Raw genomic sequence first — 16610 nt, 5'->3', positions numbered from 1 at the left:
TGCTCTCTCTCTTTCCCTGGCCTTTCCTTTCTCCCCACCTTTTCCCTTTCCATCCATTTTCTTTTCCTATTCCCGACCCCTTTACTTCTCCCTTTTCCCATTTTTCCCTCTCCCCGCCATGCCCCCCCCCCCCCCCGCCCTCACATTCAGCGCACCTCCCTCACACCTTCTCCTCCCCAAACAATGCCCTCCCCGTCCAGTCTCCGCACCTGGGGGCAGCCCGAAGGGCCCCTTTTCGCGCAGCCAAACGCGGGGCCCGCCCGTCCCGAGATGTGTCCCGGGGGCTGGGGACGCACCCGCGATCCCACACCGATCCTCTCTGCTCCCCGTTTCCCCTTCGTTTTAATTATTTCTCCTCCACGATCTGCTATCTCCCGCACAGATTCATAACGCGATACGCGTGTAGCGGCGAATTTGGCACGTACAAATAATAACAGCATCAATAATCAGACTAAAATGCCAGGAGGTAAATATGATTATCTGGGGTGCTTAACTGACCTGCTCCTCATTAAAAAAAAAAAAAATTAAATTAAATTAAAATTGTAATCATCGCTGCTTCTGAACATCGCCTTCCTTTAAATCCCAGACGAGAGTAAAATGTGACCTGCTACAAAACGAGGGATCCGCGAAACGAAGCGATCGCGGCGGGAGCAGCCGCGGCAGAGCGCTGCCTGCCGGTCCCGCCGGCTCCGGCTCCCGGCGAGCTCTGCTCGGGTTATTTATTTCTGCCTCTCTTCGCCCTCCCCCTCCCCGCCATCCCCTTTAAAAAAAAAAATTAAAATTAAATAAATAAAATCTACGATCTCAATCAGACTAAAAGCTAAAGGACGAGGGCTGCCAGCCCTTTGCGAGCCGGCGTTGCTCCCGGCGCCCAGCCGAGCCCGGCCGCCCCTGCCCGGCTCCCGGGAACTGCAGGTTCCCTCCTGCCTCCTGCCTAACGAGAAACGGGGTAAGGGGTGCTCCGGCCGCCCCCACGGGGCTGGGGAAGGTGAGGAGAAATATTTTCTCCGTTCCGAACCCTTCACTGCCTTCCCCGCGGCCCGGAGGCGCTCGGGAGGGGGTTTGGCCGCGGTTTATTTTAATCTGCCCCGGAGACAGGGGGGAAAAAATTGCCACGAATCGGATCTTCTTAATTTTCGGGCCTTGGATTCTCTCTTAATTTATCGGTTTCGCTGTTAGGGTGGTCGCTGTCGGTGTGCTCGCGGCTGGGGCGGGGGAAGGCGCTCATCCACCCCACCGCCTCCGAGGGCGGCCCGGGGGCGCAGGGACGGTACGAGCGGGCACGGGGGCTCGCCTGGCCCAGGGGCCGGCCTCGGTTTCCCCCCATGGAGGAGGCCCCCGTACTCACCCCGGTGGCGGGGAGCAGCTTGGGGCGCCGCCGGCAGCTTCTCCCGCGGTGGGGCTGGACCGGGGCCTCATCGCAGCCAGAACGGCCCCTGCGGCAGCGGCGAGGGGGCTCGGGCGGGCAGAGCCAGCCCTGCTAAGCCGCAGCTCTGCCCGGCTACCGCCGTGCAAGGTCTCCCGCCCGCCGCGCCGAATCCCCGGGACGCCGTCTCGCTCAGGCGAGGATGCTGCGGGTGAACCACCGCACCTCGCCGGGCTGCTCGGGGCTGGAGACGGGATCCCCTCTCTCTGCCAGTCAAAGGAGGTGATTTTCTTGGGAGAAATATATAGGATAATATTTTTTCCCTTATCCTTTCCGGCAATGCCTTGATCTGCTCGGAGATCTCGCCTTGACCCTCTCCGTGCAGGCAGAGCCCCAGCACCTAGGAGAAAATACCTGGCACTTGGAGTATTTTGGTTCATTTTAGGCTTTGGGTTTGGGGTTTTTTTGTTTGTTTGGGGGTTTTTGTTTGTTTTTGTTGGTTTTTTTTGTGGGTTTTTTTGCTATTTTGTTGGGTTTGGGAGTTTTTTTGCGGAGGGGGAAGGAGAGGTTGGGGCTCTTTTTTGGTACAGTTTTAGCAGGATGCCTACAAAATGGCTCCTTGGCACAGGGCAAAGCACTAGCGAGCATCTTGGGGAGGAATCAGCGAGGGCTACCCGTGCTCCGGAGCTCCGGTGGCTGCAGCGGGCATCGACCGGAGCCAGCCCGCGTCCTGCCTCACCCGAGCCGCCCACCGGGGCCGCGGGACCGTCCTTCCTCTGCACGTACTCACGAGAGGAAACAACCCTCCCGGCCCGACGGGACGGGGAGGGGCGGCGGTGCCGGCGTGGCTCTGGCCATGGTGCTGCACCGGCCCCGGGGCCCCGCGGGCCTTCCGCGTCCACCCGCGGGCAGGAGGGTCCCGCCGCCCGCTCCCTCCTCCGGTGACCCCGCGCCGGGCAAGGCAGGCGGCCCCGTCGGCCGCACCTCGGAAGAGCCCGGTCACCGGGCCGCCCCTGAATTATTTAACGTGATCGCCCAGTAAAGAGTCCACTGCCTTCCCCTCTTCTACGTCCTGCACGTCTGACGTCACTTTTCTTTAATTAGGAGAAGTTATTTTTAGCCAACCTGGAGTAACCCTCCGCGCCTCGCCGCCTCGAGCTGCATCTTCTCCTAATTGTTTTTTGGGGTTGTGCTTTTTTTTTTTTTTTTTTTTTTTGCTTTTCTCCCCACCATCGGGGCTTGGCAAACAAGCGGCAGCTCCCGACGGGCGTGAGGGAAACGCGTCGCTTTGCTTAGCAATTAAAAGCCGCCTCTGAGCAAGCCCCGGCGCCGAAAAGGCAAAGCGGCGGCGTCTCACCCCCGGCTGCTCTTTTCTCTCCGGCCGTCGGGGCCGAGGCCCAGGCGGGGACTGTCCCGGACCCTCCTCACTCGGCGGGGCGAGGTGCTGCGCGGCCGGGGGCCGGGGGTGGAGGCACGTCGAGGGGATCCGGCCAGGTACGGGCTCTCAGGCCACCTGCACTGCTATGATTCGGGTTTCCTTAAGGCTGAGGCCTAAAACGCGTTTCACTTCCAGGGTGATACGGGAAAAAAAAAAAAAAGGCAAAACAAAACACAAAAAACAAACAACAAACCCCAAGGAAATAATTATTCACGGGAAGGCAGGGAACAGAAGGGAAGAATCAATGTAAAAAAAAAAAATAAAAAAATAAAAAAAAATAATAAACAGGGATGAAATAAAATAAAATAAAATATATTTTTTTTAAAAAAAGGAAAGAAAAGGGATACAGCAAATGAAAAATGAAATAAATCCTCCAGCATCAGAAGCTGTGCACGAGTAGCGGTAGCCACGCTGCTGCTTCTCGGCGGTAAATCCGAGCAGGGGAGCGGGACGCCCCTGTGCCCCCCTCCTCCCTCCGAAAAACAGGCCCAGCAGCAGTACCCGCTGCATCGGGAGGAAGAACTTCCCCGGGAACCCGAGATTTCTCCCACGGCCTAAAACCTGAATGCCCAGGGAGGCTCGGCCTCATCAAAGCGTTTTATCCGATGCAGCTTCTCCGGCCGGCGAACGGAGAGGTTTGGGGGCAACCCGGCAGCACCCCGGCAGTGCTCGGCCCGGGTTCCCCGCCGCCCCGTCGGGAGTCAGCCCGCCCCGGGCCCTGCTGTCGAGCTCCAATGTCCCGGGCAGACGGGGAGAGGCTGCCGGAGCAAACGCGTCCCCGGCAGCAAAAGGTTCCCCGTGTCTCCCACTCGTCCCCCGCGAAGGGTGAGCCGGGGCCACGGTGCGGCGCGGGGCGGTCCCGGTCCCGCGTGGTGCCGGCACCTGAAGGCGCCCAACTTTCCGGTGGGGACCGACCCAACTTCATCTCCCCCCTCCCTTTCTCTCTGCCTCCCTCCTCCCCCTCCGGCAGCCGGTGTGTGTCCCCCCCCGGAGCAAATGTCTCCCCTGGCGCCCTCCCGCCTCCCCGGGGCCGCCCCGCCGAGGCGGCGATGCCCGGCCGCGACACTCACTCTGCTGCCGTGCGGAGGGCAGGACGGCGGTCCCCGGGCGAAGCGGGCGGCGGGGCCATTCCCCTCCCCGGGGCGGGCGGAGGGGCGGGCAAGGCTGCTCCCGGCCGAGCGGTGTCCCCCGCAGCCCCCAGCCCCGGGCGCGGGCCGGCGGGGGTGGTGGAGGCGGCTCTGCCCGCGCTCCGTGTGTCTTCCCGGCTGCTGCCGGTGCCGGCTCTGGTCGCTGGCCGGGAGCTGCCGCCGCCGGCAGGCTCTGCCCGCACTGACGTCAGCCCGGCAGCCGCCTATTCACTCCAACCATGGCGGAGAGGAGGAGGAGGAGGGAGAGGGGGAGGGGAGGAGGCGGGGGGAGGGAGGGGGAGAGGAGGAGGACGGGAGGAAGGTGGCGGTGGCGGCGGGGGCTGGTGGCTGGCAGGCTCCGCCGAGCAGAAAGCGTAGCCCCTCCGCCTCACCCCTTAATTACCCGCCGAGGACGGGGCTGCCCGGGGGAGGGGGGCCGTGTACCCCCTCCCTCCCCCCGGTGAGCCCCTCTGCCACCCACTCCCGCGGGGCTGCTGTGGTTTACCTGGCCTCCCCGCCGGGCACCCCCCACTCTGGCCCCGGCTCCGGGGTGCACTTCTCCGGGGGGAGAGCCAGGGCTGGGCTCCCTCTCGCCGCCCGACCCCTTCTCGGCGGTGCCCCCTTCTCTTGGGGAACAGCCCCCAGTCACGGCGGACAGGGAAAGGGCTGCGGCCGCCCCTGCCCTCCGCTGCCCCGGGCACCTCCCAGCGCCCCGCGGCCGCCTCCCCGGCCCCGCACCGCTGTCCAAATGCTGAACTGACCCGCGAGTGTCCGGCACGGCACGGCACGGCACAGCACAGCACGGCATGGCACGGCCCGCCTGCGGCCGTCGGGCAGAGCCGGGGCACGGGCTGTCTCCGGGTCGCAGCCCCGGCCCTGGAAAGGGGGTCCTTCCTGGAGTCTTTCCGGGCCCATCTGTGCCATGCCGTGCCAATGTTCTCCCCGACGGACAGGCCGAGCCCCGGAGCCCGGTTCTCCCCGACAGCCGCAGCGCAGCTGGGACCGGGGCGAGGGCACGCAGGTACCGCCGGAGCGTCCCCACTCCGCTCCCCTCCGCCTCTATCGTCCTCACCGTCTTTACAGAATCACACACACACTGCACCACCTGCAGCCTCTGCTATAAGGCGAAAAAAGCCCTCCCCCAAAAAACACAACCACCACCCCCCCACCCCACCCCAATCCCTCCTGGCACACCTTTACTTCGCTTCCGACCTCTCCTCCTCTTCCTTCCTGCGTTTAACCTGGCTCCTATTTTTTATCTCCGATTCACTCCACCGATGCCCCGGAGCGGCTCTGGGGAGTCTCTCGCCGCCCCGATGAATACACAGGGATCCCCAGACAGGTTTTCTATGTAGGAAAAAATAAACCGATCGAGCCCGAGAAATCTGCAACAGCCGAACATGCCGCCTCGCCTTTATATTCATGTATTTAAATTCCCCCGTTATTTTCCTTTTTGCATCTGCGAGTTGCCACGAAAGGAAATACAACCCCAAACGCCACCGCCAGCAGAAACTGTAGCTCGTTGCCAAATTCCGTCGTATTTTATTTTAAAAGCAATTAACACCATTAAAAAAAAAAAAAAAAAAAAAATGAAAAAAAAGGAAAAAGAGAGGGGGAAAAAACCGCGTCTTCTCCTCTTCCCGGAGAGTGTAAGAAATCCTTTTGCTCACCCAGAGTCGAAAACCTAATGGCATTGTCGTTAAACACGAAAAGGAGAATATTAAGAAATTGCAACACTCCCTCCCGAGCTCTCCCCCCCTCCCAGTTTATTTGCCCTAATAATTAATTCACAAGAGCTTAACTTCGGTGTAACCCCGGCGGTCTTTTCATTAAAAAATCCCCGCGTTTCCTATTGAATTAGCTCTGCTCCATTGTCGCTGAAATGAAGACGCCAAACCAACTTTTACCCTGAGCATTTTCTCACCAGCCCAAAGAAAAGTCTCTCTCCTTTTTCTTTTCTCCGATTTTTTCTTTCTTTCTCTCTCTTTTTTTTTTTTTTTTTTTTTTTTTTTTTTTTTTTAATTCAAGCACCCAGGCGATGGACGTGTCCTGCAATTTAACTACTTTCAAATTCTTTGTTCGGGTCCCACCGGGGCTCTATTGTCACCCTATTGAGAGAGCTTATTGCCAAGTCAAGCCTGAGCGAATTGAGACACGCACGGGAGGAGCCCCGGGGGCTGGGAGCGGGCTCCGTGGGCTGCTCGGCCCGGGGGGACCCCGGCCCAGCCCCGAGGGAGCGGGCAGGGCGCGGGGCAGGGGCTGCCTGCAGCCCCCTGGCCGGGATAACCGGCACCAATCTCCACAGAAACCACAGCCACCAAAGCAACCCGGGCCCCGCAGAGCTCGGCCCGTTGGCTGGGACGGAGCAGCCCCGGGGATGGGCATCCCCCGGGATCGGGCTCCTTTGAACCCTCAAAGCATCCCCCGCAGCAGCGCCTGGGCTGAGGTACCACCGCTGCGGGCGGGAGAGGGACTTACCTCGGATGCCTGTGGTGCCGCCAGCCTCCTTCCCTCGCTGGTTCTCCCTTGATCCCGAAAAGGACGGTCCTCCCCTATTCTCATCCCACCCCCGACCCCTCCACCTCGGAGCCGGCTCCCGCCCGTCTCCCGTCGCCCTCTTCACCGCTCACTTTAGGAGCTACGGGGCTCGCTGCCCGAGTAGAAAAAAAGCGGGATGTTGGAGGATGCTTTTCTTTTCCCTTTCGCTTCTCCCTCTCCCGATTTCCCCCCAGTCTGGAAAAGGGGGTGCGAGCTGGAATAGGGGGGTGTGAGCTGCACGGAAGGGTTATTTCAGGAGAAAAAAACTGAAAGAGCAGTGCTGGGCACGGATTCTCACGTAAGCCCGTACGTCACCTATAAAAATTGCCCGTTTCTCTCCCGTTTCTTGGCTCCGGGGGGGGCAGCTGAGGTATCTCTGCCTGTGGAGGGAGGGGGTGAAACCCCGATAAAACCGGCATTCCGGTAAAAACGTCCTGCTCCAGCTGGGAGGGGAAGGCAGAGCCGGGGTTGCTGTAGGACAGGGGCCGCTTCTTCCCATGCCCCTCTGTCCCGTGCTGATGTTTGACCGCCTTTTGTTCCCCCCAAAACATCCACCTGGAGCCTTCCTCAGCCTCTCGATTCCGGGGAGACATGGAGGTTTACGGGGTCCAACGCCGATCGCACGTGAGGGCCGCGGCGGGGCGGGGGGAACAGTGCGGCCGTCACATCCCCCTTCCCGCCGCGGTCCTCCTGTTGTGACCGACGGCCTCTCTACCATGTCCCGGGGGAAGAGGAAGCCCTTGACCCCTGGCCCCGGGGGCAACGAGGTTAAACAAAGTCCCACCGCCCCATTATCCGACCGACAGCATCGAGTTCCCGGCGGGGAGTGGGGTCTCCAAGAAGTGGGGGAGAAGTCGCATCTCCCACCTCCCGTCCCTACCCCGACGGGGCGCACCGGGACGGGGATGCTTCCCCGACAGACAGGCAGAAAAACAAAAAGCCTAGGGAAAGAAAAAAAAAAAAAGATTATACACACCACCTTTCGACTTATGCATTGCAGCCATCTCTGCTGAAACGGTGGATTTTTGAGGTTATTTCGGGTTGTTTACGGCGGTGATTTTTTTTAATACAGTGGTGCTATGCCTTTCCGAACCTCTCTCTCTGCTCGTACCCGGGTGAACCATAGGCAGCACTGGCCCGGTCCTGCCTGTGGACAATGCAGCGGAGCTCGTTGTCATCAACCCTCCCCAGGGCACTGCCGCGAGAAGCATTTCGAGGAGAACTAAATTTTTTTTATTTCCGCTTTGGAGAAAGGGGGAATTTTTGTGATACAGCGGGCTTGGATTTTTTTTTTAATTTAGTTTTTCGCGACCACGATAAAAATAAGTAGATAAAAGACCACAAATGAGAGAAATCAGTGTTAATATAATGCAACCGAAGGGAGAACAAGTGCACTGAGGTCCTTCCCCAGAGCCACCCTGTAGCCGGGGGTTCCCAAACCCTTCCTCGCTTCGTCCCAGGGCAGCTCATGGCTTTTCCCTCCTGACCAGAGCACCTGCAGCATTGGAACATCCCTCCCGCCTGCTCTGCACCCCGTGCGCCCCCAAACTCCTGCCGAAGGACCGGGAAACCTTAAGTTCCTGGTATGGAGGTGGCCGAGGAAGGCATACCCTATGGGGCCGGCTCCTGCTAGGCTCAGGCAGCGAGTACCTTCCGCTGCCAGGTGAAATAGGGTGAAGCACAACCCCCCATCGAATCTCAGGCTGGGGGCCAGCAGGTACTTTGGGGTGCGCCGGGGGGCTGTGAGAAGCATTCAAAGCCGCAGAACACAGGATCTCGCTGTGCATGTGTGTATGCGTTTCTCACATCCCACACCGCGCCCATTCTCGCTCTGCCTTTGCAGAGAACGGGGTGCTGCAGTTCCTCACCCTCCTTCTCCCCCAGTCCTGCACCCACAAGGAGAGGGTGGTGTGAAGCTGGAGCACTGGGGAGGAGCCGCACTCCGGGTTTGGAGTTCCGCAGGGGCCGGGAGGGGGCGAAGGGGAGGTCACAGTGCCCGGTGCCCCTGCCCGGTGCCCCGTGGGGAGCGCGGAGCGGGACGGGACCGGAGCGGTGTCCGCGCCCCGACGGCCCCGCGGGGACCGGCCCGGCCCGGCCCGGGCAGCACCGGCGGGGCCGCAGCGCCACCTGGCGGCTCGGCACGGCCCGGCACGGCTCGGCTCGGTCTGGCCCGGCCCGGCACAGCGCCCGGCAACGCCAAGGCCGAGCTGCGCTCTGCCGGGAGATACCTTCCCGGCCGGAACAGTTCCTGCGGGGAGCAGGGAGTCTGCACTCACCTGCTCTGACCTCGGCACCTCCTGTTTCCCTTCGCTCGCAATCTGCACCCCTTTCCTTGCACCCTGAAATGCCTGCCCTGCACGCTCCATCCCATTCCCTGCACTTGTGGCCTTTTCCCCAATCCCAGCATCTCATCCCCTGTACCCTGCATCCATTCCCTACACCTTACATCCCATTCCTTGCAGCCTATATCTCATTCCTTGCAGCCTGCATCCCGTGTCCTGCACTCTGCATCCCATTCCCTGCACTTGTGGCCTTTTCTGTGAACCCTACATCCCACTCCTTGCATCCCACATCCCATTTCTTGCACCCTGCAATCCCTGCCCTGCACCTGTGATCTTTTTCCCAATCCCTGCATCCCATCCCCTGTACCCTGCATCCATTCCCTACACCTTACATCCCATTCCTTGCAGCCTGTGACCTTTTCCATGATTCCTGCACCCCATTCCCTGCACCCTAATCCCATTACCTGCACCTGTGGCCTTTCCCCTGAACTGTGCAACCCATACCCTGGATCCTATTCCTCACACTCCATTCTTTGCACCCTACATCCCATTCCCTGCACACTACATCCCCTTCCCTGTGCCATACATCCATTCCCTGCACCCTACAGCCCATTACCCCACACCCAGTGCTCATCCTTGCCTCTCCAGCAACTGCTCCATCCCCAGTGGCCGAGATGTTCCCACGTACACCCCGTGCCCAGCTCTCACCTCTGGCCCCACAGACTCTGGTCCCCACGCTGTTCCCAGCCCACCCGTGAGGCTCGGGGCTCTTAAGATGACAGGGACCAGGGGGGTGGGTGCTGATCCCATCACCCTGGGGGCGGGGCGGAGGAAATGGATGGAGCTCGTGTGCCCGCGGGACTCATGACAGAGCGCTGCACTCCCATCCCTGCCGAGGGCTGATCCCTGGGGCCGCCCTGCCCGATTCGTGGTCCCAGCAGCCGCCCCCCGCCTTTTTCTGCGCTCCGGTTGAACACAGGAGCAAAACGCTGATCAGTGGGTGTAGTGACCCCGGTACCGGCGGCGCAGCAGCCGCGGGGCCACGGCACGGGGTGGAGGAGCAAAAAAGTCTGCACCACCAGTGCGGTGCTGCCTCACGACCGCGGCAGGACTCGAACCTGCAATCTTCTGATCCGAAGTCAGACGCCTTATCCATTAGGCCACGCGGCCGCCTCCACTCCCGCCTTCCCGCGTGCCCTACTCAGCAAATCCCGGGCGGGCCGGGCCGGGAGCGGGAGGGGGCGGGACGGGACGGGACGTCAGCGCGGCCGGAAGCTGCCGGGAGCGCCCCGGTTTGGATCTGCCCGCCGAGCCAGGCCCGGGAGGCGCGGAGGGGACCAGGTGGGAGCCTGGGCTCAGTTGAGAGGGAAGCATCTGTATGGGGAGCATGGCTGTACAGGGGGCATGGCTGTATAGGCGGTATGGTTGTATTGGGGGTACGGTTGTACAGGGGGTATGGCTGTATAGGGGCACGGCTGTATAGGGGGTACAGTTGTACGGGGGGTACGGTTGTACAGGGGGTGTGGCTGTACTGGGGGTGTGGCTGTACGGGGGTGTGGCTGTATAGGCGGTACGGCTGTATAGGGGGTACAGTTGTACAGGGGGTACGGTTGTACAGGGGGTTTGGCTGTACAGGGGTTATGGCTGTATAGGCGGTACGGCTGTATAGGGGGTACAGTTGTACAGTGGACGTGGCTGTACAGCCGTGCCCGCTGTACAGAGGGGTGCATGGCTGCACAAGGCATTGCTGGGGGGCCTGCAGTGGTGGTCAGTGCCGAGCTCACCCCGCACCGTTTCTCTCCCCGCAGCTCCAGCCGGGGCACACCCTGGAGCGGGGGCGATGAGGCGCCTGCCCTGGAGGCGGTCGGTGAGGGGCTGCAGCCCCCAGCCCCAGCGATGCCCTTCCAGCTCCTCGGCCAGCCGCCCGCTGCCACAGGAGCTGAGCCAGAACACGGGCCAGCGGCGCATGAACCCCCTCAACATCCAGATGCTCTCCAGGACCCTCCACGAGCAGATCTTCCGCGGTGCCCAGGTGTGCTATTCGGCAGCGGACGTGCAGCGCAGCGTGGAGCACCTGCAGCGCCACGACCTGTGGGGCAAGGAGACGTCCACGCTGCCCGACGTGGACCTGCGGCTGCCCCGCATGTACGGGGACAACATCGACGAGCACTTTCGCCTCCTGGCACAGAAGCAGAGCTTGCCCTACCTGGAGGCAGCACACGAGCTGCTGCGGTGTGAGCTGCCCCCACTGCCTGCCCAGTGGGCGTGGCAGCTGGGCTGGACCCGCTACAGCCCTGACGGGCGAGCAGAGCCTGTGGACTTCCCCGAGGAGCGGGCGATGGTGCTGGACGTGGAGGTGTGCGTGGCTGATGGCCACTGCCCGACGCTGGCTGTGGTGGTCTCACCAAACGCCTGGTGAGATGTGGTGCCAGCAGTGATAGGGGAGTCACAGCAGCAGGGGGGACACAGCTTCAGGAGGATGGGGATGCTCCTGAGCGGAGCCTTTTCTTGCAGTTCCACTGGCTTGTAGGGAAAACACAACGAAGCCCCAGAGCATGGTTCTGGCATGTGGGATGTGTGTCCTGGTTAGCAGGTGTAGCACTCCCCAGGGTGTGTCATCTCTCTCCCATGGGTGGGATCCTGCTCAGCATCCCACAGCACAGCAGGTGCTTGTTGTCCCAGGAGCTCCTGCTTTATTTCTTACAGCTGCGTGTCCCCTGCAGGTACTCGTGGTGCAGCAGGCGGCTGCTGGAGCAGCGATACTCCTGGTCCAGCCACCTCACTCTGGCCGACCTCATCCCCATGGAGAGCCCGGCAGGTGCCAGCTGTGCCGGCAAGGAGGACTGGAGGGAGAGAGTGGTGGTGGGGCACAACGTGGCCTTCGACCGGGCATTCATCAAGGAGCAGTACCTTATCCAGGTGAACTGCTGAGCCATTGCTTTATGCCCAGCAGCTGCATTTTCTGACACAGATAACTGTTTGCATTGGCTCCTGGGGTTATTTTGCAGATACTGTCCTGCACAGGCACCTCAGGGTTGTGTTCACTTTGTCCTGCAGAGTAGTTTGAGGTTATATCTCTTTAGAGAGAGATAATCTTGCACCCCATAAGGCTGCTGAAGGCTGCTGGAGGCTGCTGGAGGCTGCAGGTTGGCAGCTGGGAGTGTGGCAGGAGCCTTTGAGCAGCTGACAGCCTGTGCTGGGGATGCTCTTGGCTCTCAAAAGATGAGTGTGGGAGACAAAGCCTTGTCTTGACAAAAGCAGCTTGAACAGAGGACTTGCAGCTTCTTCAGCATTTCCCAAACCCTCTCTTTTCTTCCCCCTGTTGTGTCTCAGGGCTCTAAGATGCGTTTCCTGGACACTATGAGCATGCACATGGCCATCTCGGGGCTGACAGGCTTCCAGCGCAGCCTCTGGATGGCTGCCAAGCATGGCAAGAGGAAAGGGATGCAGCAGGTCAAGGAGCACATGAAGAAAACACGCAGCAAAACGGAGGGGCCAGCGGTGAGTGAGGGAGCTGAGCCACTGGCAGTGGCCTGGGTGGGAGGGGGCTGTGTGCTGCTGTAATGGGACCATTTGCTCCTGTACTGGCAGAATGGGATCTGCTGGAACAGCTTTGCTGAGTGAAGCTCTCCCAGCACCTTCCAGATGAGGTGGCGTTGGTTTAAACTGGAGCAGCAGCATCCTTTATCCCTCCTGATTTCATCCATGGCCGGTCCTTGTCCCACACTGTCTGACCCCCCATTGTCCACAGATGACTTCGTGGGACTGGGTGCATGTCAGCAGCATCAACAACCTGGTGGACGTGCATGCGCTTTACGTCGGGGGGGAGCCGCTGGAGAAGGAGGCACGGGAGATCTTTGTGAAGGGGACCATGGCTGACATCAGGAGTAACTTCCAGGTGCGGGAGGCCATCCCATCACATCCTGACAGTGGAAGCTGGAGATGGGAGCAGGGTGGTAGCAGCTGCTGGGGTAGTTGCTATGACATCCCCAGTGCCTTGCCCTGTGCTGGCAGGGGGGTGGCTTCTTTGCCTGCTCCAACCTGCCACTGTCCCCAGGACCTGATGTCATACTGTGCCCGTGATGTCCAGGCCACCCACGAGGTGTTTCAGGAGCAGCTGCCACTCTTCATGGAGAGGTGAGAGTTGCCAAGCTCTGACTGATGTTGGCCAAGGGGCTGTGGGCTTAGTGGGCAGCAGGAAGGGTCACAATCCCTCTGGGGATGGGATGTGGCTCCTCTTGTCGTTAGGGTGTCCTGAAGCTCTTTTCAGGAGGGATGTCAGACCTCCCCTGTGTAGGGGAGCAGGAATAAACAGCAGCACAGCATGGCTGGAGGAGGTGAGTAGGTCTCCTGAGGCAGCTCAGAGCAGTACAGCTTTGGGGTTGTTGCATAGGGTTGTTTTTATGGCAGCAATTGATGCACAGGGCAGGCAGAAGATACAGGGATCCTTGTGGGTTTAGGTGAAGAGCACTGAGGCTCTTGTGTGAGGCTGGGAAATTCTGGGTGAAGATACATTCACAGTCTGTCATAATCTGGTGCTTCCAGGGACAACCTGCTCCATCAGATGTCTAATTCCTCACTGTTTTGGGCTCTAGGTGTCCCCACCCTGTGACATTTGCAGGGATGCTGGAGATGGGGGTGTCCTACCTGCCGGTCAATGGGAACTGGAAGAGGTACCTGGACGATGCTCAGGGCGTCTACGAGGAGCTGCAGAAGGAGATGAAGAAGTCCCTGATGAACCTGGCCAACGATGCCTGCCAGCTGCTGCACGAACACAGGTACCATGGGCTGGGACTGCAGGTCCTGCTGCTCCCAGGAAGGAGCCCAGATGCTGGATGGTCCTTGGGGGACTGTGGGTGGATGTGAGGGACAGGAGCAAAGCTGTAGTGTGACAGCAGCATGTCATCAGGTACAAGGATGACCCCTGGCTCTGGGATCTCGAGTGGGACACACAGGAGTTTAAACAGAAGAAGAACCCAAAAAAGAAGAAGAAGAAGGATGAGGATGGGAACAGCCAAGCCTCCCCGGCAGCAACGAGTACAGAAGACTCAGCGCAGGAGTGGCAGGAGGGTGAGCACAGGTGATCCCTGGGAACAAGGGATGTTCCAGGGATGCCTTCCCAGGGGTACCAAGAAAAAGGGACAAGGTTTGTCGGTGCTTCAGGGTGAAGCATTGCTGGCCTGTGTCCCCATGCTGGGGCATGTGGTGGGGGGCTGGTTTGAGGTCCCTATTCCCAGAGGAGTGTCATGGAGGGCTCTTTGACAGCCAGTCCTCCTTGTCCCACCAGACCCTGGTCCCCCCGGCGAGGATGAGGAGCTGAAAGTTCCTGCCAGCCAGCTCTGTCTGGAGCGCCTGAAGGAGACAGTCGCACTGCAACCCAAGAGACTCCAGCACCTGCCAGGCCACCCGGGGTGAGTTGGGGACCCTGGGTGTCCCCAGGGCTTGCCCTGTGCTTTCTGACCCATCCCTGCTGCTCCCCAGCTGGTACCGCAAGCTGTGCCCACGCCTGGAGGAGGCGGGGTGGGTGCCCGGACCCAGCCTCATCAGCCTGCAGATGAGGGTGACCCCGAAGCTGATGCGCCTGGCCTGGGACGGTTTCCCTCTCCATTACTCAGACAAGCATGGCTGGGGATACCTGGTGCCAGGACGGCAGGACAATTTGCCAGCAACCTCCTCAGAGACCGATGAGCCTTCCTGCCCATACAGGTGAGAAGGATGTAATAGCTTACTGAGCTGGGGGATGTTCTATGGGAGTATTTGGGAGCTCCCTGGGGCTCTGCCCAGATGGTGCTCCAGAGCTTCAGGCCCCATTGTGGTTGTGTGAGCCCTGTCTTCTCCTCTGCCAGGGTGATCGAGAACCTGTACAAGCAGTACTGCCTGGAGAAAGGCAAGGAGCAGCCCCCGGGGCTGGAGGCTGCCATGGAGGATGAGCTGCTGGTGATGGACGGCAGCACGATGTGGCAGAAGGTGAAGGAAGGGATGGAGGGTCCCTCGGGAGTGAGGCTTGGGGCTGTGCTTTTTCCTCTGTGCGTGTGAAAACCAGCCCTGTGTACAGCTCCAGGCCCTGCAAGTAAAAAATTCCCTATAATAAGGGTTACTGGATAATTGGTGTTTGACCTGGCCTCCCCTATGGTCCCTCTATGCCTCAGGTGGAGGAGCTGAGCCGTGTGGAAGTGGATGCAGAGGAGAAAATGGGCAGGGTGGACCAGAGCCTGGTGCAGGTACGGGGGGTTCCTGTGGGATGGGGTGGTGGATTGGTCCCTCTTTCCTTGATTTCCCCCTCCAGCCATGCCTGAAGGTGTTCCTGGCATCACCTCACATTGCTGGTCACAGGAGGAGGTGGATGAGTTGTGCGACAGGCTGGAGATGAGCCAGCCCTTGTACCACCATGGCAACGGTCCCTACAACGATGTCAACATCCCTGGGTGTTGGTTCTTCAAGCTGCCTCACAAGGCAAGTTGGGGCTCCTGGGGTTCTTCCTGTCACTCTAGTGCTGCAGCACTCCTGGGACCCACGTGATCTCATCCCATGGGATTGGGTGGTGGAAACGCGTGTCTGTAGCTGGCACAGGAGAATGCACAGAGCTTTATTGTTGTGGAGTGGTGGTGACTGAGCCCTGACACCTCTTTTCCTGCTAAAGGACGGAAATGAAAACAATGTGGGAAGCCCTTTTGCCAAGGATTTCCTGCCCCAGATGGAGGACGGCACCCTGCGGGCTGCTGTGGGCCGCACCCACGGGACCAGAGCCCTTGAGATTAACAAAATGATCTCATTTTGGAGGAATGCTCACAAGCGGATCAGGTGAGCAGCTGCTTTCACCTTGACATCCCTGTGGGTGGAGGCTGCTTTGTGACCAGGGGAGTTCGTATGGGTGCATGGGGGGCTCAGCATCTCACCTGCCTTGTGTCTTCCCAGTTCCCAGGTAGTGGTGTGGCTGAAGAAGGGAGAACTGCCTCGTGTGGTGACCAGGTACGGGGAGGAACGCCCCAAATCTGGACTGTTGTTCCCTCTACCCCGTACCAGGAGGGCTCTCACAGGATGGTGCTCACCCTCATTTCTCTCCCAGGCATCCTGACTATAACGAGGAGGACAATTACGGAGCCATCCTGCCGCAGGTGGTGACCGCAGGCACCATCACCCGCCGGGCGGTGGAGCCCACCTGGCTGACAGCCAGCAATGCCCGGGTATGGCCCTGCTTGGATCCTTATGGGGTGTTTTGAGGTGCCCTCTGTGTGTTTTGGACTGGTGGGAGCTGCCTGTGTTGGAAATAGGAGTTGGGGATGGATGCTGGGATTTGAGGTGGCAGGACCAGTGCTGGGGCCCTTCTCTTGCTGATGTGCTGTGAGCTGGGGAGAGGGGAAGGAGTGAGCAGAGGGTCTGGGGCTTCAGGTTTCGGTGGAAGGAGAAGAAAACAGCAAAGTGCCTGTTTCTGTCCTTCCTCAAGCTCCCCTTCTTTTGTGCTGGAGGGACTGACCAAGTGGGTGATGCCCCATATGTGTGTTAAACCTGGTTTTGACTGAGAGCAAAACTGAGGGGCATGAAGATTACTGTGCCAGCACATTGCAGCTGTGGGAGGAAGGTTGTGCCGGGGAGGAGGAGAGGGCTGTGCTGAGCTGCATATTGTGTCCTGCAGGCCGACCGGGTGGGCAGCGAGCTGAAAGCCATGGTCCAGGTGCCACCTGGCTACTCCCTGGTGGGCGCAGATGTGGATTCCCAGGAGCTCTGGATAGCTGCTGTCCTCGGCGAGGCGCACTTCGCCGGCATGCACGGTGAGCCGGGGCTGCGCCACAGGGGAGGGAGCGTGTTTGCTGGGTAGTGGGGTGACCTCCCAGTCCTGATCCCGTTTGATGTCCAACCTC

General features: G+C 60.1%; 1 protein-coding gene, 1 long non-coding RNA gene and 1 other non-coding gene across 6 annotated transcripts in view; 1 reads left to right on the top strand and 2 right to left on the bottom strand.

The window, feature by feature from the left end:
* LOC113947581 overlaps window positions 1-7549 on the bottom strand; it is a 43829-nt gene extending 36280 nt beyond the window's left edge. Inside the window, exons 1-2 of one of the 4 annotated variants that reach the window (XR_003527813.1) lie at window positions 7025-7549; window positions 5126-6912 (exon numbers count right to left, since the gene is read on the bottom strand). This is a non-coding gene — a long non-coding RNA (uncharacterized LOC113947581). Of the gene's footprint in view, window positions 1-5125 lie in introns of all 4 variants that reach the window. The other 3 variants (XR_003527811.1, XR_003527814.1, XR_003527812.1) reach the window with 3 other exon arrangements.
* A 2299-nt stretch (window positions 7550-9848) lies between these two features.
* On the bottom strand, window positions 9849-9921 carry TRNAR-UCG. Its single transcript has one exon. It is a non-coding gene; the product is annotated as a tRNA-Arg (tRNA).
* Window positions 9922-10012: 91 nt separating this feature from the next.
* Window positions 10013-16610, top strand: part of POLG (DNA polymerase gamma, catalytic subunit) — an 11209-nt gene continuing 4611 nt past the window's right edge. Inside the window, exons 1-17 of the mRNA XM_027644484.1 lie at window positions 10013-10092; window positions 10560-11166; window positions 11475-11670; window positions 12085-12252; window positions 12503-12649; window positions 12809-12888; window positions 13347-13529; window positions 13661-13821; window positions 14039-14162; window positions 14233-14457; window positions 14598-14718; window positions 14901-14972; window positions 15085-15204; window positions 15392-15552; window positions 15667-15720; window positions 15818-15935; window positions 16385-16520. Of these exons, the coding sequence (XP_027500285.1) occupies window positions 10592-11166; window positions 11475-11670; window positions 12085-12252; window positions 12503-12649; window positions 12809-12888; window positions 13347-13529; window positions 13661-13821; window positions 14039-14162; window positions 14233-14457; window positions 14598-14718; window positions 14901-14972; window positions 15085-15204; window positions 15392-15552; window positions 15667-15720; window positions 15818-15935; window positions 16385-16520 (2641 nt within the window). The 5' untranslated portion in view covers window positions 10013-10092; window positions 10560-10591. The remainder of the gene's footprint in view (window positions 10093-10559; window positions 11167-11474; window positions 11671-12084; window positions 12253-12502; window positions 12650-12808; window positions 12889-13346; window positions 13530-13660; window positions 13822-14038; window positions 14163-14232; window positions 14458-14597; window positions 14719-14900; window positions 14973-15084; window positions 15205-15391; window positions 15553-15666; window positions 15721-15817; window positions 15936-16384; window positions 16521-16610) is intronic.

The sequence above is a fragment of the Corapipo altera genome, unplaced genomic scaffold, assembly GCF_003945725.1.
Source record: "Corapipo altera isolate COAL_440 unplaced genomic scaffold, ASM394572v1 50, whole genome shotgun sequence".
Lineage (NCBI taxonomy): Eukaryota > Metazoa > Chordata > Aves > Passeriformes > Pipridae > Corapipo > Corapipo altera.
Note: the sequence above shows the minus strand (reverse complement) of the source record. Positions and strands in the feature narration are given on the sequence as shown.